The sequence below is a fragment of the Canis aureus genome, chromosome 20 (genome assembly GCF_053574225.1).
Source record: "Canis aureus isolate CA01 chromosome 20, VMU_Caureus_v.1.0, whole genome shotgun sequence".
NCBI classification, from domain to species: domain Eukaryota; kingdom Metazoa; phylum Chordata; class Mammalia; order Carnivora; family Canidae; genus Canis; species Canis aureus.
In genome coordinates this window covers 60295601-60317457 of record NC_135630.1, presented here as the reverse complement: position 1 = coordinate 60317457, position 21857 = coordinate 60295601, and the positions used below count along the sequence as shown (strand labels likewise).

General features: G+C 48.5%; 1 protein-coding gene across 12 annotated transcripts in view; it reads right to left on the bottom strand.

The window, feature by feature from the left end:
- The window catches only part of FMNL2 (formin like 2), a 262254-nt gene that overhangs the window by 26357 nt on the left and 214040 nt on the right, over positions 1-21857 (bottom strand). For all 12 annotated transcript variants that reach the window (XM_077861747.1, XM_077861745.1, XM_077861750.1 and 9 more), the window contains exons 10-13: positions 9703-9777; positions 5306-5416; positions 2879-3028; positions 737-838 (exon numbers count right to left, since the gene is read on the bottom strand). In XM_077861747.1, coding sequence (XP_077717873.1) covers positions 737-838; positions 2879-3028; positions 5306-5416; positions 9703-9777 — 438 coding nt within the window. The remainder of the gene's footprint in view (positions 1-736; positions 839-2878; positions 3029-5305; positions 5417-9702; positions 9778-21857) is intronic.

Here is a 21857-nt window from a genome sequence, read left to right as displayed (position 1 = left end):
CACACGCAGACACGATAAGCATCGCGTGAAACGTGCCGCTTCATCGACGATGGGGTGAAGGCGGCCGTGTGCCTGAAAGCCCGCCCAGCGTTCGGGGGTTTATGTTCTGTATGGGTTTAAGCAGATGGGGGGCACTCCATAAATACTGACACGTAAGGTAAAACAATGCTAAGGCCAAATAAAATAGCTGGGATTATCTGATAATAAAATGGATCGGTTTTGCTCTGGCTTTTTTCTTTCTTTCTTTTAAAATTGTTTTGGTGAACCCCATTTGGTCTGGCCTGTGTTGATTTCACCATTTCCATGGCAACCACCAAATCTGGTTTCAAGTAGAAGTAAAAACAAAACAAAACAAAACAAAAAAACAAAGACGTCTAAGCCCTAATAAAAATAAATAAGTAGCATGAATTAAATCCATGCCATGTTATTTCCAAGTAAATGGGTGATCCACTGACTGAATCAACTCAGACTCGTTCAGATGGGAAAATACTGTTGCTCTCAAAACCTGTGATAAGGAAGTACTGACCCTCAACATATTTGATTGCACACACATGTGCACACACACCCTAACCATCGTACTTTTCATCTGAGTATCACCTCTGAAATGGTTCCAATAAATGTGCTGCATCGATGCATTCCTCGGACATGAGCAGACTCCACATCCTACTAGGCTAACGCCGGCGGGCGCACCTTCCCTGCCTTGCCCATCTGGGCCGGCTGTCATCAGCACACTTACTCGAACAACATCCAGCTCCTTGTTCCTCTGCATGAGCTGCTTTTCCAGTTCCACGATCTTGGACATGGCTTCATTCTCTGTGTCTTGCAGTTTTTCGGACAACTGTAAAGGTTTTAAAAGGGAACCTATGTCACGACACACAACAACCATTCTCATCAGGTCCTCAGTTCTCAGAAAGTGGAGCTCAAAAACGATCAGGGGCCCATCAGAGTCCTGCATGTGTTCCACAAGCTATTTTCTGGAAACGTTAATATTTATAAGATTCCGAATACATATTTGTTCCTAACAGGAGTTAATAATTTATACATGATCCTTAATAAAACCCATTTGTCAGCTCCCTGATATTCTGACGATCACCATGCATCTCCCTCTGTTTCTGTAGCAGCTGGCAAGGGTGTGAGGAACAGCAGGTGAGGCAAGAAGGAAAGACCACTTTCCCTCCCTAAGAAAAGGCCATTTAGGCAAAAGCTTCTGAAAATTACTGGTCTGCAAACTTGGTTCTGTTATTATTGAAAACCAGCTGAAAAAACAGTACTGCTTGTTTTGACCCGAACTGCCCCAATAATAAAAGCCATTTGGAGGGGCGGTTCAAACAAACAGGTGGCCGGCTACAAAAGTGGGTTATGTGAATATGGTCATGCGATGCGGACCGAGGCTTCTGGAGGAACACAGGGTGAACCGTGTGTTAAGTGGTTACTTTTACCACAAGACTCTGAGAGTGAGCAACCTCAGATCTCTCACATTTCACTGGAAATGATCACAAGAGATCACAGGTAAGGAAAACCAGGGAGGCAAGGTGAGGAGGAAGGGTGGGGAGGAAAGTGCCGATCAGGTTCAGAACAGGAGTCAAACCCTTTAGGGTAAGAAAACACTGGGCCGGTACGTGCGCTTCCTAACCGGGGGCCAACACGTCACTGCAGCACTTCCAGAGGTGGGGGAAGGGTTGGCTCACCAACTCGGCTTGACCACGGCCAAGAGGATGCCCATTTTCAGAACGATGAACGAGGGTGAAGGACGTCAAGCACGTCCCATACTCTCAACTAAGAAGATGTCGAGGAAAAGAAATGGACTGTTCAGATGTGAAAATAGCATTGCTCCAAAAAGAGACAACTCATTTACAACCAAGGACACCGTCAAGCGGAATTCGACACAAGAATTTGGTCCTCATGATGCTTGGGTCTCTAAGAAGCACCATTTTTCTGTTCATTCACTATTTACAATACTCATTGCAAATATTCAAGTATTTGCTTAATGGGTGAACGGAATGGACGGCCTCCGAAGGCCTGTAGACTCCTATCCATCTTAGTCTGTGGCGAGAAAAATCCCTCAAAGAAAAAAATCCCTGCTCTGAAATGGAGCTGATGTCATATTGAGAGGACAGTCCTCAGAGAAGAGGCTGTAAGGGACATGCTTACTGATTTCCTTGAAAATGCCTATTGCTGAAAAGAATCCATGTAGAACTGGAGTCAGCTTAAGGCAAGAGTGTGCAGACGTGCGTCAGGAGGATACAAGGTCACTCCGACCTTGGGCCTGTGTGGACACACGGGGTAGAGCGTGACTTCTATTCACAAGACTATGAGTGAAATATCACTTATTCATCAACCCAAACTCCCTGAGAGGTTGAGGCGGGGGTATCTTGCCTGGAGGCAGCGGTAGTTCCACCGAGGGAGAGGGCGAGGCGGAAGGTGGGGAGGACACAAGGAACAAGGTGGGGAGGACACAAGGACCTTTTTTCACACAAAGTGCTAGAACCCATCCGCCGTGGGCCTAGGTGAGCACACATGGCCGGAAATGGCTTCCATTCGGAAGAGTATGAGGAGACTAGGCCTCTGCACCTCAGCCCCGAGTCCCATATTCCAGCTACGCCTCCCCTCAGCGTGGTGCCCATCACGTCGCTCTTGGGGCCTGGACCCGAGATGCCCAGGAAACTGAGCGGGTGACCCGGGCAAGGCAATGGTGCCCCTTAGTTTCAGTACGGGACGTGCCTTCTCTGCGAGGCCCCGAGCGGCCCGGGCAGCCCGCTCCCAGCTGCGGCTCATCCCTACGCTCCGGCCCCCCACCGACCGCGGGAGCAGCTAACACTTATTCTGCGGGGCGCCCAGTTACGTATGAACAGTGTCTCCTTCTCCGAGACGTAGTTACATGAGAAATGTTTTCTTCCAGCTCTTCCACCCTCTCCAAGGCCGCGTTCTTGGTTTCCGCATCCTCCAGCAGGGCGCCCACGTCGAACACGTTGTCCAGGTAAGCCTGAATCTGCACCTGCAGCTTGTCGCTCTCGGTGTGCTTCAACTTCTACAAACCAAAATGCAAGTGAAGGCGGCGTGAGCACAGCTGTGGAAGGAGAGCAAACGACACAACAGCCGACACGCTCCGGTTCCAAATAGGGCAGGCTTGCCCAGGAGAGGGTCTGAGGTGTCTGCCTCCAGGGAACGCAGTGTTGGGCCGAGAGGGTGCCCTCAGATGCCTCTCTGGGGATGCCCTCTCCCAAATATAGACACATTTCCCCCCTAATCCTCCGAAAAATATATTTCCCAGGTCAACATATTCGAAAATAAAGCATTTTGATACAAAACAGGTGAAACCAGACATTAGTAAACTTAAAAGCAGCTTCAGGAGGGAGCCGCGGTCCAGGTAACGAGTTGGAGAGGCACCTGTGTGCAGGGGAAGTTAGGGCAGGGGCGACTGCCTGAGTGGAGAGGGCAGGTGCCCAGGAGGAGGGTTAGGCGGGAGGTGGGGAGGGCAGGACCGTGTCAGCCCTGGGGCTTATTTAGCAGAAGCTGCTAGAATCCGCCCTCCGGGACAACCTCCCCAAGGGCTGCCCGCGCATCAAGGTCCCGCCGCTTGCCTCCACTCACTGCTGAGGCCCCGGCACCCGGCGCAAGTCAACCAGCGGTAAGGGGATTAGGGCCAAGACAATGTGTCCCTCTTCCTTACGAGTGACAGAAATCCTGACTTCCCTGGGGGAACAGACGAGTGGCTAGAGTGACACCGGCAAACGGATGACACCACTAAACACGAACGGAACAAATCCGTGGCTACTTACTAGGCTGGGTTTTTGTAAGCTAATGAAGCATTTATATACTAGATGCTTCTAATCTTCTAACCACGTTTATCAGAATCCAGAACCAAGAGGTCAAGACGTTAAACAGAGTTTTGGAAAAAATTTTAAATGCTTTTTCAGAGGAATCGTGCTCTCCGTAAATTCTGGAAGAGGGATTTGCTCCCCGGCCTAATCTGGAAGTCTAGAACTTAGCTTGGCCTAAGGAGATATGTTCCATCTTAGTCTTGAGGACAAGCCAGAGAAGACGTCGGAGTAAGGGCAAAGCCTAGAAAGGGAGACAGTGGCAGCCAAGCAGCTGCTTTCACACGGCAGACATGGAGCAACGGCACCACCTGACGTGGGACTCTCCGCCAGCCCCCCGGGGTCTGCACGACCATCACAGAACCGGACCCCTGCCACCACTAGCAATCTACGTGCACAATTTTTGCCCAAATACCACCCCCCTCAGAGCACGCAGGGCAAGAGGCTGGAGAAACCTTGATCTCAGAGCAGGAAAACCCTTTCAATACCAGATTCTAGCAGAGATATTAGTGACTATTGACATAAGAACACAATTCCAACAACTCTAATGGAAGTGTGCGCCTCCTCCTGAGGCCAGATGTCAGGGGACGTTAGGCCGCTGGTGTGGGAGCCGAGCCGAGCTCAGAGCAATGCTAGGTCTCCACCTCACAATCAGCTGTGATCCCCTGGCTTCACCCCTGACGAAGACGGGCATCTGGACTCTGGAGGCATCCACGGAAGAAGCACTTCTACTCTCTTTGTGGCTAGAAACATCTGCAATCGGGGTCAACGATTCTTGCCTCTCCCAGCGGCCTTCCAAGTTCAGGCGGAGCACCACTGCACACAGGGGAACCCAGAACCGCTCAAGAGGCCGTGGACACGGAGCATCCCGGGCACACCCAGCTCCTCAGGCCCACTGCCATGCTCACACCCACCTGCTATCTACCTGTGGGGTGAGGAGCTACAGGGACCGGGCTGAGCACCTCTGCAGGGGAGCTGGAGACCGAGCAACTGCAGGCCTCCTCCTCCATGAACCTAAGAGTGGAACTCCTAAAGCCACAACGCAGCCAACAGAATTTCACAGCTACATGACAAAGTCCCAGGTGTCTGTTTCCTCATTAGTGTTTTATGCTCTAAGCACTTCCTCCCCACTCGTCAGCAGTCTGGGCTTTATTTGCCCTGCCCAGATGGAGTCCCCCAAGCGCCCAAGAGCCCGGATGAAGGGTGCGACGAGACTTGGCCCAGACAGAGCCAGAGGAGAACTGCAGCAAGGCTAGGCAAGGCTGCCTGACTCCAGTCCGGAGAGGCCAGAAGCCAGCCCGAGGCCCAGGGGGGCTGCAAAAATCCAGTTTCTCTGGGCAATGGCGTTACTTGGATGGGTTCCCCTTGCCCAGCGCCATGGCATCTGACCGCATGGAGCGTCGAGCGTTCGTTAGGGCAGAAGTGCATCTCTGAGGGTGGGCAATAGACCAAGTCTCCATTGGAGCCGGGCGCACTGCTATACTCACATCCAAGTACTCATCCAGGCCCAACTTGGTAAATTCATACTGGAGGTGGACTCTGAAATTCATGTCTTCTACTGAATGGACCACGATATTAATGAACTGCATGGAGGCCACCTGCAAGGAGACACAGTGGGTTACAAGGCAGTTTAATCACGGGCACATGCTTTCAGCAGCACACGTCCAGACGCACTCAGACGGAATCTCCTGTTCTGTTGTTTCACTGGGCCTTTCAAAATACTTTATAATTTTTTTAATTTCAAAAGTCAGAGAGATGCCACAGTAAGACGCGCTCCTCATCCCCTAGGACGGCTACATCAAAAGGAAAGACAACACCAGGCGCTGCAAGGAGGTGGAGGAAATGGAACCCGCATCCACTGTGGACATCAACCAGCCACTGGAAGAGCCGACAGTTCCACGATGTGTTAACAGAGTCACTGCACGACCCAGCAAACCTGCTCCTCGGAATGTGCCCCCAGGAGGTGGAAACATGGGCCCGTAGAGACACTTACACACAAATGCTCACAAAAGCGTTATTCACCACCAGAAAGGGAGGGGTGGTTAATGTCCATCAACTGGTGGATTAAAATAATGGGCTATAACCATATGATGGGATATTATGTGACGATACAAAGGGATGAAGTACTGATGCACCTTACAGGATGGAGGAATCTGAAAATATTACGCTACATGAAACAAGTCAGTCATGAAAGATCATTTAGGTTATGATTCCATTCGTATCAAATACCCAGAACAGGCACATCTGTGGAGACAGAAAATAGATTAGAAGCTGCCTTGCGGGGAGGAGGGGACACGGCCCTGGGGGCTCAGTCCTTTGGCTCAGGTCATGATCCCAGGGTCCTGGGATTGAGTCCCGCATCACACTCCTGGCTCAGGGGGGAGCCTACTTCTCTCTCCCTCCCTCTGTCCCTCCTCCCTGCTCACTCTCTCTCTCTCTCAAATAAATAAAATCTCTTTAAAAAAGTGGGGGGGGGGGCAGCCCGGGTGGCTCAGCGGTTCAGTGCCGCCTTCAGCCCAGGCTGTGATCCTGGAGACCCGGGATCGAGTCCCGCGTTAGGCTCCCTGCATGGAGCCCCTGCTTCTCCCTCTGCCTGTGTATCTGCCTCCCTCTCTATGTGTCTTATGAATAAGAAGAAGCTGCCTAGGACTGGGAATGGATTTTAATAACTAAAGGGGATTCTTGCTGGAGTGACAAAATGTTCTAAATTAGATCACATTGACGGCTGCAAATATGCAAAAAATACATTGAACTGTCCACTTTCAATGGATAAATTAGATGTCATGTTCATCACCTCTCAGTGAAACTTTTTTAAAAGTCTATGGGTATATAGATCAAACTGTGTGAGTTATTACACGTATATCACAGAAAAATGAACAATTTTATAAAAAAAATATTTTAAAAAATCACCTATTGTCATGCCACAGGATAATCACTTTTTATTTATTTATTTATTTATTTATTTATTTATTTATTTATTTAGGATAATCACTTCTGAAACTTCACTGTGGGCCCCACTATACCATCAAGATCGTAACAAGATCTCTGATTCGTCTTTCCATTTTAAACAATCAACTGGTTTCTGTTCTACAAAAGCCTTGGATTTACTGCTTTTTCTCCACAACTGCATCAGTGCCCCTCAGGCCTGCCACAGAGAAAACCAGTTACTGGTTTGGTAAAGAATGAAACAAAGTTGAATAGATCTATTTTGCTTTTTTTTTTTTTTTCTTTTGAGATTTCATTTTTAAGTAATCTCTACCCCCAGTGTAGGGCTCAAACTTACAACCCTGAGATCAAGAGCTGCATGCTCTACCAACTGACCGGCCAGGTACCCCGATTTTACTCTTAATAATGACAGTTTATTTATAATGAAAATATCTTACTGTTTCCCCCCCCCATGGGTAAACACAGTCTCTGCAAGGAGGTAAAATGAGTGAGGAACCAGATTCACATTGACTCTGAAAACGGACTTCTTTCTCTTTCTTCCAAATCCAGTTTCTTTTATCTTTTTTTTTTTTTTTTTCTGTTTCTATCGAGTTAGATTCCTCTTTGGGTGTAAGTTATACACTGGATATCTCTGGAAGACATGTCAACTCCCTAGGTTACAAGGATACTGTTTCGCAGTTTACTAAACAATGACTTCATGTTCTGTGGTTAAATGAGCCAAAAAAAAAAAAAAAAGATTTTTGTCAGTTTTTTCTTTTGTCCACCAAAAAAAAAAAAAAGAAAGAAGTCTTATGTTAGAGAAATTTATATTTTATGAGGAATAAGCTGTTAGGCAGATTGTACAACTTAACTGCATCCCCAAGGATATTTTGAGAAAAGCCTCATTTTTCTGGAGTAAAAGAGGTTCGATTCTGGCATCTTCCCATTTCTCTTCGGAGTAGCTGTTGAGTTTTAAGATATGCCTGAGAGGCAACGATCTGCCAGGAGACAGGAGAACCGAGCAGAGCACCTGTATCCCAGCATCTTCTACGTCAGGTTCCTCGGTGCCCAAACGTATAAATAGAGGACAGGAAATACACTCACTTGTAAACAGCGCAGGCATTTTAAAGGGCTTAATTGTATAATTATGGTTTCAGCAGAAATGCGAATGGCAGAGTGATCCCTGAGGTCTGAAAACGAGTGAAGCGGCCACTTGAGACTCAGTAAGGAGCGGTGAGGACCATGGCAAGGGAAAGGGGAGCCTCAAGCTAAAAGTTGGGGACCCTGGCTCCAGCGGCTGACAGTCTGCAAGCACAGGGGCCTTGTCTTAGCTGAAATGTTTCAAAAAAAATCTGAATTCCATATTTTTATGCACAATTTCCAATTTTTTTTTTTACAGCGGGGTCACAAGCCTGTAGGTTGGCCTCAGCCCGGGAGCCTCCAGTGTGCAAGCTCATCTTTCAGGATCGAGCAAGCTGCCCTGAAGGCAGAGGGGAAAACCTGGTAAAGCGGGCCAGGGCACGACCTCCTCACATATCCATCATGAGGGCAAACACGGGCCTTTGACATGCCGAAACACCCTAGCAACAAAATTAGAAAGCTCGCGTAAAAGTATTCCTTGTTCCACAATTTTTACCTTTTTAAACAGCAAATAATATGCCCCATGGAACAGAAAAGTTTCTCTCTGAAGGATTTCATCATTCTCACGGATTTTGGAAGGGGTTGAGGGCAAGGATGCATATAAAATTTAAGGACCCAGAAAATTTTTCACATAAAAGGGTTAGAAATCTGCAAAACTCTGTTTCATGTTTTACAGCCACCAAGGCGGTTCCAATGAAAACTGTCCGGTCCCCTAAGCGCGAGGTCTCAAACCTTGACAGGGGAAGAACGGAGCAGGACGCCTGCTCTAGGCATGAAGGGAGCTGAGAGGGAGCCCCCGAAAGGTCTCCGAGGTCCAGAGGTCGCCCAGGCCCCCCAGCTGGACTCCGAGAGCCTGCAGATCCGGGGGCACTCACGGGAGGTCTGTCCCAGAAATCCTCCACGGCAGGTTTCCACCGTCAACCCAAGATTAAGATTCAAGTCCACGAATTCAGTGGTCCCCAAGTCCTTCTGCTGTCCGTCCTGAAGAGGAAGGTCGTGCCGCTGAGCCGCAGGTCCTGGCAGGGAAGGGCCCGGCTAAGGCGACGTGCAGGGTGCTTACGCCCTCAGAGTCACCGGGGGGAGGGGCCCGGGGAAGTCACTGCTACAGTCACTGGGGGACGCACACAGTCAGTTCTAGAACCAACGCGCTGTAGTCTTTGAGAATATAGTCTGGGGAAAGCCACTGGGCTGAGGCGTGCAGAAGACAGAATGGCGGGCAGCCCAGGGGCTCGGCGGTTAGCGCCGCCTTCGGCCCAGGGCCTGACCCCGGGGTCCCGGGATCGAGTCCCGCGTCGGGCTCCCTGCACGGAGCCTGCTTCTCCCTCTGCCTGGGCCTTGGCCTCTCTCTCTCTGTGTCTCTGTGTGTGTCTCATGAATAAATAAATAAAAATCTTTAAAAAAAAAAAAAAAAAAAAAAGACAAAATGGTCCAGGTTCTTGGTTTCTACCTTCAGGATCCTCATGCAGATTTCCTGAGAGCTGAAGCCGGCGATGGCAGGGATGTGCGCCAGGAGTTAACACCCTTTCCCCCAACGCATGGCTTCATCCTTTATTTGCTACGGATACTTGGTACTTTGGGCCTTTACTTTGCAGCATGTACGTGAGGAATGAAACTGGACATAAACACCGTAAGGGGAAAATACAGACTGTGAGGACACTCTGGCGTGAATCCACAGCCTCTTATACTCAATCTTCTGTCCTCTCGAACATTCATACATACATACACACATATAATATATAAAATATAAATGGATTTGGGAAAAGAAGTACAGAAACGGAGCTTGCCTTATTGAATGTAATGCAGTACTGGAATGACTCACCATAAAATCTATGTTATTGTCTTCGTTCCTGAAATGTTCCATCAACTTCTCAAAGCGCTGTTTTTCTCCACAAACCTGAAATACACATTTTCATCACGCATATGAAATTCCAAACATAAGCATTCTAAAATTAGATGCAGGACTTTTAGCATGAATAATTACTTCCAGAATATCTTTTTATTGCCTCTCTCACACTATTTACTTCTCTTCTAAGCTGGTTAACTCACCAATAGCAACATGAGCCAGGCCCTCGGTTTCTTTTAAATGTTCCCTTGATATATTGAAATCTCTGTCAAATGTGTTTTTCTTTTATTGGTTATCTTTGCAGTTCATCAATTTTTTAGCCTGCATTCAGAATCCCAGGATGTTATGGTTTTAAAAAAGAAAACAAAAACAACCCCCTCCCGCACCCCTACCCCAATTTTTTTTTTTTTTTTTTTTTTTTTTTTTACAAAAGCACTCTTAAAACAGGCACGCTAAAAGATTTGGACATTTAGTATTTAAATTCCTTGTAAAGCAGATTGAAAATATTCCTATTGTATCTAAATCAAATTATTTTCGTGCATAAACTACAGCACAGAAGGAAACACCACGGCAATAAAACATCTCCTACTCCAGTAGACACCGAGGAAGCTGTGTTAACCCATTCAAGGCAAGTATAGAAATTTGCAGTGATTGTGAGGTAGCATCCCTGATGCCTGAAGCATTCACCTCGAATTAATGCTTTTCACTAACAGGTGAAAGAGGCGGATAAATTACGGTGAGCTCTACACAGGAGTTAAAAACAGAGTCAAAGAAAGGTTTGTAGCAAATACGCATTCTCTGGTGACTTTTTCCCAAAATCAGACGATGAACTTTATTTCTGCAGTGACGTTGGCCGCCTCCTTTTGGAGCCCACTGGTTTATTCCTTTTGCCTTCAGAAAGCATGCACCTGAACACCCATGCTACCTGCAGTGTTGGTAATAGTCTCTGGTCTTCACATTTTGAATTTAATCTGGATTTCACATGCTCAACTCAATTTTCCAGTTTTATTTGTCCTATTAGGAATACACAGGACGATCCTGAAGGATCCCCCTAAAAATGACATTTCATAAGGCTATAATGCAGCCATTGAGCTCCGTCATATTAAATCCCATTTTAATAAATATTTTGATGAAGAAAAAGATTCAAGAAGACAGAAGTTTTGCCTGTTTTGTTCACTACTGTATCTTCAGCATCCAGAACAATGCTTAGCGTGTTGTAAATTCTCCATATTATTTTGAATTATACTGAAAAAAAGGACAAATGAGTAATTATGTGGAAATACACTTTAATGAAAGGATGAATGACTTTCCCACTCTATCACATTGATGAAACAAGAACCATCCGCCCATGGTAGACAGGCACCAGGAGTAAAGCTTTAGTGATGATAGTTCCTGCACTTCAGCAGCATGCCGGGAATGTTAAGCCTTCAGCCACTGAGGGCCTTCCAGGTCTCAAAGCAACTTAATTTTCTCAATAGATCACAGCTCACACTTTACTGTATCCTGATGACAACTCTCCATTTACTTGTACCTGCCTTAACAAAAAATACAGAAACACAGTACATGGACCCAGTCCAGAGGCAGAGGAGCAGGCTCCAGACGGAGCGTTTGAAGTCAAGCCTTTAAAACACAGACATGAAAAATAAAATAAAATAAAATAAAACACAGACATGTCCAATCCCACCCAAGAGAGCCCGATTCACCAGGGCCAGGCCGGGCTGGGTGACACACACGTGCACAGTTTTAAAGCATTACACACCATTCTGATGCAACTCTGCAGAGGCGGAGAACCAAAGATCTACGGGGATACTTTGTTCTGCCCCTGGTTTCAGCCAGTCCCTCCTGGAGAACAGGCAGGAGGTTCCTGGAAGCAGTAGGGTTGTTGGGAGGGTGAGGCATTACAAGCCCAGTTCCCTAGACTACGACATCAGCCACATCTTGTGCCCAAAGTCGCAAAAGTCCCCTCAGCCTGCAAAAAAAGAGCCCAGTGGGTGAAAACCGCCGAGGCCGGATATGGAAATGGTCAGAATTACAGCCTAAATTTTAAGAGAAACCCCAACATAAGGACTTGTTTCCCAGGGTAATGGTTTCCTTCAATCTGCTTTGGGAGGTTGGTAGCGTCAGAAGAAAGGAAGAGAAGCCGTCTTGAATCTGCAAGCAGCTACCAGCAGCGGCGGTCGATGTTCTGCTGAGCAGTTAGGCCCCCGGTGAACTAGGAGAAGCAGTAGCGATCAGTGAACAGCGATGAGGAATATAACTCCTGGGCAGGCAAAACCCTTCAAATCAAAGAATATCAAGGACTCGGGAAGTATCTCAATTTATGAAAGAGACCGATACCTAGACAGATCACATAACCGTAGCTTGATGAAGGGTCAATGCAGAAGCTGGAGCCGGGTTCCCAGCTGCCAGCCTGCGGATGCCCCTTCTCCGACGCAGCCCGGGCTGTGCAGATAAACGTGGTCCGCTTAAGACAATAATTTACATCGTTCTGGAATTATCTGAGACGCCGATAGAGATTTAAAGCATTGTTGTTAAAAACCACCATCATCACACTGGGCATATACTCGATGTTCTTGCACCAGAATCTTCCACGGAACTTCAAAAACAGCAGATTCCTGGCGTCTAAATCGAAACATACCGAATGAGAATCTCCACAGCGGATCTAGGACTCTGTGCTTTTAACAAGTCCCCGTGGCTGTTGACCCCGCGGCTTCGATAACGCAGCATAGCAGATTAAACTCTAACCTTTCTACCAATTGCAGATCATTCACCCTAACTCATCCCATCTCCAACTTAATAAATAAGGAGACAGAGTTACCATAACGGGGTACCACGGGACTGCAGCAGGAAGGGGTACAATAAAGAATCAAGCACTGTGTGCAAGGCGTTGAAAAAGGGGATTATTATACGGCCGAGGAAAGCACATGTGGGCAGCAACAAAACAAACTATTCATAGCCCGTTACTAAAAAAAAAGGAGGCATCAAATCTAGAACAACAGGATTAATTTCATGCTGGGTAAAGATCCCAAAATCACATATGACCCTGATAGACAGGGCTGACATGGACATTCAGAGCTCTGAGCATATGCGTTTCCTTGGAGGGCGCCCTGTCAACGGTGAAACCCACGCTTAGAACATACGTGCAATGAAACAGAGAAACACCTTTAATTGCTAAAAATAATGCTTAAGTATCTTCCAGCTTACAGCTGCGATGGACTTGGTGAAAAGAACCCAAATGCACAAAAGGGCATGCTGCCGGCCGAGATGCAGCTTTGGAGAACCCTGAAAGAACGACCTGACTGACCCGTCTCCTGTCGCAGAGACAACCAGAAGGGCGTCTCCTATCAGCTCCCCACGTCCCCCCCTCTAAAGGTTTAAGCTCTGCTGCCGATCTCGATCTCAACTACGAATTCAGGGTGGTGTTGGCGGACTCTGTCCTGCAGGAACAGCAGGGACCCAGAGGCTCTATTTCTGCTGGAGGAAAAGCATGCAAACCAGCCTCACACTTGTTTCTACGCTACTTTAGCGATCCTCAGGCAAGCGTATGTTGTAATCCCACAGGACACGGGGAGATAGGTTTGGGGGAGGCTGGTAAAGTTGTGTTCGGCATCAAAGGAAAATAAAGCTCGCACGGCTCACGTCTGGACCCCCCCCCCCGCCGACAATCATGGCTGACAATCATGCGCCTCTCCCCGCCTTTGAAACTGACCTGGCTCTAATGATGGTGACCATAAGAGGAACAGGACAGCGACTCTCAGTCGCGTTCAGAATCCCCAGTGATCGGCCCTCGTGGGGATGTGCTCAAGGCCTTCATCAAAACGTGTCTAAGAGCCAGGAGCCCATCCGCACGTCTGTACTACCGAACAGTGCATGTTGCCGCAGAGAACGTCCATCTGCCGACAAGGGCCAGACCGTACATGATTGGAAAATTTTCAAGTAAAAAAACTGTCCTGTGGCAACTGAAGAATGTCACTTCTTGACTTCCATATAATCAATGGTATTTCCCATTCCCTGGCTGGCTTTGACACCGGTGTCTTGTATCAGTGATAGGTAGCCGCTGAAATAGGTGGGGTAGGCAGCAAATTTAAGAAAACGTGGCCACAGAAAGGCCGAGCAGAGCGGACTGCAGGACGAGGCTTCTGTGCACGAGAACACTGCAGTAGGAACGAGGTTTCCACTACGAACAGCCGGGGCTGCCAGGAGTTAAGGCAAACAGCAGGAAAGTAAAGGCATATGCTCTGGGAAAGCACGTAGTCCGCAGGACACTGAAGAGGCATCTCCATTGATGAAGCAGTGTCACGTGGATAGATTCGCGGGCCCCGATCACTAGGCATAAAGCAAGAGCCTCGGGCCTGGATCTTGGACCTCAGGCTTCAGGCTACTGAACATCCGCCCATCCCCAAGGTCTGCCTGACACCCGGCCCTCTTCGCACCTTGAAGCTGTAACACCGAGTGGGGTGAGGGGGTACGAAGGCAGAGACAGGCCGACACAGGGCACCGGGCCGGACACGTGGGTCCCAGATCCGCCACCACCGGGCCGTGAGCCTGGGCAACTGGGCGAACCTCTCCGGACTTCAATTTTCACGTGCGTTCACTTGAGAGCCTGTGGGCACGTGCCTGCTTTCAAGGCTTCTGGTAGGAAGCTGTGAGGGTTGCAGAGAACACTCTGGGGGCGCCGAGGGTGGGGACCGTGGCACGGAGAGGAAAAACACAAATGAGGAAGGCTCTTGGGGACTTCTGTCATTTATCCAGCTTTGATTTATTATACTGAGCTGCCTGGTAAGATTTCATTGAAAAAAGTTTCATTGAAGGTTTTCATTGCTAATAAGTCTGGGGGGAAAACCCCTCCCTTGACGTCCCGATGTTCTAATCGAGGCGGCAGCAGCAACGTACCGAGGTTTTCCCAGACCGAGCAGCCTGGGAGCTCACAGGCCAAACTGGGTGAGAGGCACGGGCACGGGCACCACACCAGGCCTCAGGGCCTCTGGCTCGGGCCCCACAAGGCCGAGGGGTCCTGCCCTGCCCCGTCCGATGGCCACACCCAAGACGAGCAAGATGTGCTTGCACTTCGAGGGGAACCGAAGCAAAGGCACGACTCCTGCCAAGAAAGACCTTTCTGAGCAGCGTCCCGCACCGCTTGCATGAATCTGGGGCCCTGGATGCGCGAGAGGCAGTGGTTCACGGGTCTCCCGGGGCGAGCGGCGGGGGGGGGGGGGGGGGGGGGATGATGTCCCTGAAGGCTGACCGTGGACGGAAGGTGGTTTTACGGAGGCCTGTGATCCGGATTCGCGCCCTCCAGGTGCTGGACGAGCAGCGGCCACGTCTGCGCCCCCAGGTCGGCGGCCGTGTTGCCCCCGGGGCCCCGCTCCCCCCTCACGAGTCCGCAGCCAGGCCGGGCCGGCTCACGAGGTGCCCGTGCGACAGCTGCTGGGTTGTGGCCTGAAACCCAAGGCCTCTGGCTTAGGTGTCTCCTTCGGGCCCCGCCGCCTGCCACGACACCTCCTTTCTTTCCTGCACGACAGGCCCCGGGAGTCTACCCTTTCTCCCCAGGGCCGCACGGAGCGAACAGTTCACAGGGAGTCCCGGGTGCAAGGGTGCAAGCCCTCCTCTCCTTCCACCAGGAGCGCCTGCATCTGGGCTGCCTGCGCTGGGAGGTGGGGGGGGTGGGGCTGTGCCAGGGGGCCTGGGGCCTTGGTCCCCTAAGGCCACTGGACGCCTCACCCACCGACACCAACGGCTGCCGGGACAGGGGCAGGGACAGAACTTGGGCCTACCGTTGGCTCTCCCGTCTCGGGGATCTAAGGGCAAAACATTTACTGAATTGAAACACTCGGAGAGTAAAGGACCTCATCTCTGCTCCACCGGAAACTACTGGAAAGCTCAGCAACTGCAAGCACTCCTCCGTCCATGCAGCCCTCCTTCCTCACACGTTAAGGCACTTCCATCGATGCTGGGCTGGTAAATAACCTGACGATGGGCCAGAGGTTCCATTTGCCCCATGCTAACCACCCCTGTGAAGACTTGAGTCAATTTTCCAGATGTTTCCAAATACCCAGATCTTTTGGCAACAACCGCACAAAACATCCAGGACTCTTTCGCTTTTCATGTATATATTTTGCTGTACCAAAAAGAGGATCCTGACATGGAAGCAAAGGGCTAGGAAAATCCCCCAAGAGTAACTTGTTGAAAAACCACACCTTAAGTGAAAAATGCATTTCTAATCACTCCCCTATTAAAAAAAAAAAAAAAAAAAAAGACTTTTACTACATTCTAGAGAGTGAGACTCCACAAAGTAATTCTTCATCAATGACATGTTTCAGAAATATTCCTATTGTCTGACTTGACCCTTAAGGCTTCAACAGAGGGCACCTCTCTTGGTCTTCAGTAAGAACACATAGGGATTCTCTCCAGGCTTCTGTTTCTGCAGGACGACCCAAACACCTCGGAGCTCAAGAGAGCCTGGCGTTTAAATAGCTACCTGAGGACCAAGTGATGAGCCAAGGCCTTCGGTCACCTCTGGGATGACTTACCCATCAACCCCTCAAGCAGAATGCCTAACACTGTATTTCATTCATTTCTCCTTACAGATTCATCCTTCGAACACACCCAGTTTGGTCAAGCAAGGCAAGGGAGAGGACACGGCGACACCCTTCCAGTGGTCGTCAAGTGTTCACTGACCCATGGCTACAGCACATGATAGGAGTTGTTTAAATCCTGTGGCATTTTCACCACTGGTCCTGGGCCCTGCTCGGGAGGTGAGGTCAGCCCACGCTCTCTTCACGCCTGTGACGCAAGCGAAATGAACTCTCACGAAGATGTGCCGTGAATCCAGAGCCCTTGGAGACAGACTCTTTGTTGGCTGCATCAAAGACCTCAGGCCACCAACAGGCAAATCCCGGAGGTTTGTCCCCGGCTCCCCGTCTCAGTCCACACCCTCACGTCTTCTGTGCCCTGCCCCAGCCCCGGGTATTCATCGGGACACCTCACTCTCACAGCTACCTGGAACCATTTCCACTTGGCCCAATGAGACAACAAAAAAGCAGACGGTGTATTTGGGAAGCAGTTTTTTTTCTTTTTTTTTTTAAGATTTTTTTTTTTAATTTATTAGAGAGAGAGGCAGAGACCCAGGCAGAGGGAGAAGCAGGCTCCATGCAGGGAGCCCGATGTGGGACTCGATCCGGGGTCTCCAGGATCACGCCCCGGGCCGAAGGCGGCACTAAACCGCTGGGCCACCCAGGTGTCCCGGAAGCAGTCCTTAAAACATGGTTCTTGACCACTAAGGGTCTCTGAGGCCCTTTCACAGAGTCTGTGAGGTCAAGACTAGTTTTACAATGACACTAAGGTGTCACTTGCCACTTGCACAGAGCAGACATCTGCACTGGTCGTACAAAAGCAACAGCTGGTGAAGAAACTTCCTGCTGCCTTGGCATGGCTCACGGCAGTGACACCAAGTACCCCAGTAATCACCGTATTCCTCAGTGTCTCGGTTGAAAAAAAAAGCCAGTTTCGCTTAAGAATACCCTTGATGAAAGTGCATATCTGATACAAACTTGGTATTCAAACCATAGAAAGCACTGATACAACTCAACACCCAAAAACCACAGAATCCAATTAAAAAATGTGCATAAGACACAAACAGACATTTCTTCAAAGAAGATAAACAGAAGGTCACTAGACACATGAGAAGATGCTCAGCATCACCCGGCATCAGGGAAATGCTAATCAAAACCACAAGAAACAACAAGTGCTGGCAAGGGTGCACAGAAAAAGGAACCCTCACACACCTAGCCATTTTGTTGTTGTTGTTCTTATTTGAAAGAATAACTAACAAACCACAGTTATTCAGACTTAAAAACTTGGCAGTGATTCTCTTGAAAATGGAGGAAGGAAACTGACAATACTGGTTTCCAATGATAAAAATTGAGCTTTCAAGCAAAAATGAGAATTTCGGAAAACTTGTATTCAAGTTTGGCAGCTTTTCCAATGTTTATTTTTATTTAAGATTTTATTTATTTATTTATTCATGAGAATACACAGGGGGGAGAGAGAGAGAGAGAGAGAGAGAGAGAGAGAGAGAGAGAGAGAGAGGCAGAGACACAGGCAGAGGGAGAAGCAGGCTCCACCCAGGGAGCCCAACGTGGGACTCAATCCCAGGACTCCAGGATCAGGCCCTGGGCCAAAGGTGGCGCTAAACCACTGAGCCACCCGGGCTGCCCTTTTCCAATATTTAAAGATTTTTCTGATGAAATTGGTGATGATAATAATGAGATTTTTTTTTTAAAGCTGCCTGATGAGATGTGTCAATATTTAGAAGATCTGGATAATTCAGTGAATTGATATTTTCCAACTGACTCCCACATATTGTTATCAAACTACGCATTCATTCAAGGTATAAGACTGGCAAATAAATTTTAAACTAACAGAGTACCAGAAGTTCATTAATACAGTTGCAGATGCTGCTTTGCAGCTAACCTTTAAGGAGCTACTCCTCCTGCCCAGTGTTTGCGGAGTTTCAAAAAGAATATCCACTGTCTGGGATCCCTGGGTGGCGCAGCGGTTTGGCGCCTGCCTTTGGCTCAGGGCGCGATCCTGGAGACCCGGGATCGAATCCCACATCGGGCTCCCGGTGCATGGAGCCTGCTTCTCCCTCTGCCTGTGTCTCTGCCTCTCTCTCTCTGTGTGACTATCATAAATAAATAAATAAAAATTAAAAAAAAAAAAAAAAAGAATATCCACTGTCACCTGAAAATGCTATTAAAATACTTCCTTTTCCATCTGTGTATTTCTGTGGGGATGAATTTCCTTCAATTACTTCGATCAAAACAACACAAGTGGCTGAATGCAGCAGCGGATAGAAGCATGCCACTCTTTTAAGCTAGACTTTATTTTTTATCTTTAATGCCACCATTCTGGACCAAACTGCGTCTCCACAAAATTCAAACATCAAAGTACCCTCAATTCAACTGTATTTGGAAACAGGGCTTTTAGGAGGTAAGTAAGGTTAGATGAGGTCATAAGGGTGAGTCCCTAATCCAAGGGCACTGATGGCCTTAGGACCTCCACCCCTCCCACCCCGCACCCCTAGGAAAGACCATCTGAGGATATAGGAAGAGGTCAGCCCTCTGCAAGCCAGACAAGCACCACCAGCAGAGCCCAACCACGCTGGCATGGGGACTTTCAGTCTCTGTAACCGTGAGGAAATAAATTTCTGTTGTTTAAGCCACTTAGTGTATGGTATTTCACTACAGGAGCCCAAGATGACTAAAACAGCCACTACTGTCAAGTGATGTTTTTTTTTTTAGGTTCTGAAAAAATTTTAACACTAACATGTAATGAGCCTAGAATATTATTTCTAAGGAAATAAGTATACAAATTTTGCTTTCATTTCTAATGGAGTAAATATCAATACATAACCAGCATAAACAAGAAATTAGGGGGGTCCTTCAGAATTTTTAAGAATGTAAAAAAGGGGCCTTGAGGTCAAAAGTTTAAGAACTACTAAATTATACTACTAGAGAACTGCTTCTTTATTTCTTCAAAGATGATAAATTCTTTTTTTTTTTTTTTTAAGATTTTATTTATTTATTCATGAGAGACACACAGAGAGAGGCAGAGGGAGAAATAGGTTCCCCAGAGTGAGCCTGCTGTGGGCTCGATCCCAGCACCCCAGGGTCACGACCCGAGCCAAAGGCAGACGCTCAAACTGAGTCGCTCAAGCATCCCAAGATGATGAATTCTTAAAACATGTAACTTGGAGAAGCAAATAAATGGACTTCTAATATGAAAATATTTTACAAGACTGTTGGAGAGTTGATCACAGCAAACCAAGAACAACTACATCTGCCCCTCTCCATGGACATGAAGTCACATCACTCAGGTGGGGCAGGTTTCCCGAGGTAGCAAGAAATCTCCCACCAGTGTATGGGGTAGGAAACAGACTAAAAACCCAAGCAAAACGAAGCCAGACTCCCCTTGAATCCTTGTATTCACAGGTACAATTCCTGGCTCACTACACACCTAGACATTCTTCTCCCAAAGCCAAGTGAGTGTTGGATTCCGAGCAAGAACCTGGGGAAGATAAACAGTCATCTCCTACGTGGCCCGTAGGACACGCGTTCCCCCAAGTTCAGCGACAATCATGCTCAGGGAACCAACCCAGGTAGACAGATCCGCCCTAGAACACCTGACACGCTAAACATCAAACAACCAAGAATCAACATGCAAGCAACCTGCAAGGATTCTCTTTTAACGGGGCACTAAACACGCCCTTGATAACTACCGCACGGAATGCGCTACTTCCTAGCTTTACGCCTCTTCCCGGAAAATACTCCAAAATGCAACATTCAGTGTTGCTCTTAGCGGCCTACCAGTGAATCCAGGATGCCACACGTGTTGCTGGTACATTTACTGGTGGGGAAGGAGCCCTCGCTTTCCACGGCCCGAACCAAACCGCTGAAACACAGCAGAGCTCTAGGTCATGCCTGAGGGGGCAAATCCCATCAGGGGCCCACCTGCACGAGGGGGGGTGACTGGCAGGGCTGGACCACAAGCAGCAACCACTGAGCCATTTTCTTCTGCTGAGCAGGTCCAGTCGATGGCTGTGAATGACAACCAAGCAGGACTCTGTCCCTGGCAGGTGGGTACAAGGTGTGCAAGGACTGGACGGGAGCCCCACGCAGCAGTGCGGGGGAGGGAATCCAGGACGGCGCCCACCCCGCCGAGCTAACAGCGCCCGGGCACGACCGACGAGCTGGGAAACAAAAGGCCTGGAAAACCACCCGAAAGCTCCGTCTTTGAAACCCGCTCAAGGCAGCGATGCTTTCGCAGACACGGGCCCGGACGAGCGGCAGGGCCAGTGTGCGCCCCCCGCACACCCAACTCACTTCCTGGTGAGGGAAGCAGCAATCCCTCGACACACCGCAGAGGTTTGTAATGACACTTGGGTCTGGAAACCAAAGCAGCCATTTCCAGGTGGTCAGAGAGGGACCCTGGGACGAGCTCCACCGTGCAGTCCAAGTGACAGTGCCCTGTTCCTAAGCTTGCGTCCATCCTACCAACTGCCCTCAGGCTGCACTTTGTTCTTGTTTGTACATTTTTGTGCCCATCATTCAATTATGTGGGTTCCCCGTCCTCCCACCTGTACTATAGGAAGCACTTAGCCTTTCTCAGACAGAGCCATCTGGACACACAGAATAGGTATCACACAGGCACACGCCGATTAAAATTTTTTTATATAGAAATATGAAAACGTGGAATCGGGAGTACAGAGACCATGTGACTAACTCGTCACCTCAAGTAGGAATTCATGCCATAAGATGCCACACCCCCAGGTAGGTGCTAGCCCTCCTGGCTGTCCTTGTCCCACTGTGTTGCCTCTCCTGAGCATCCTTCTAGGCCCTTCTGAGCTGGCCTCTTACTCCTTCCTCTAGGCTGGCACGGTGACGTCCATCTCCTCAGTTACGATCCCCTTCTCTATTTGGATGATACCCCTCCCCCAACACGCTCCCCAATACCTCTCCTTAAACCTGTTCTCTCATTCATCATCTTTAGTTCAGAACTACGAATCTGGGGATCCCTGGGTGGCTCAGCGGTTGGCACCTGCCTTCAGCCCAGGGCATGATCCTGGAGGCCCGGGATCGAGTACCCCGTCGGGCTCCCTGCATGGAGCCTGCTTCTCCCTCCTCCTGTATCTCTGCCTCTCTCCCTCTCTCTAGGTCTATCATAAATAAATAAATAAATAAATAAATAAATAAATAAATAAATAAATAAATAAATAATTAAATGAATGAATGAATCAATCTTTAAAAAAAAAAGAAGAATCTGACATTAGACATTTCACCATCACAAACAGAATGAATTTAGTAAAGACAACGCTTATTTTCTTCACCAGAAAAAAAAAAAAAAAAAAAATCCCAGACACTTGTTTAGGGTGGCCGTGCAACTTTCTTCTAATGTCTCCTACCTGCACAGATCTCTACAGTCCTCTTATGCCCATCCCCAAATTCACTGGGCCAGCCTGTCTTCTGTGGACTCTTGTGGCTTCACGTCCACGGTCATGGCCACAAGCTTCCCCCAGCATCTCGCCTCTCACGTCCTTCATCACCAGGGTCGGTACTCTTTAAGATTTTCAG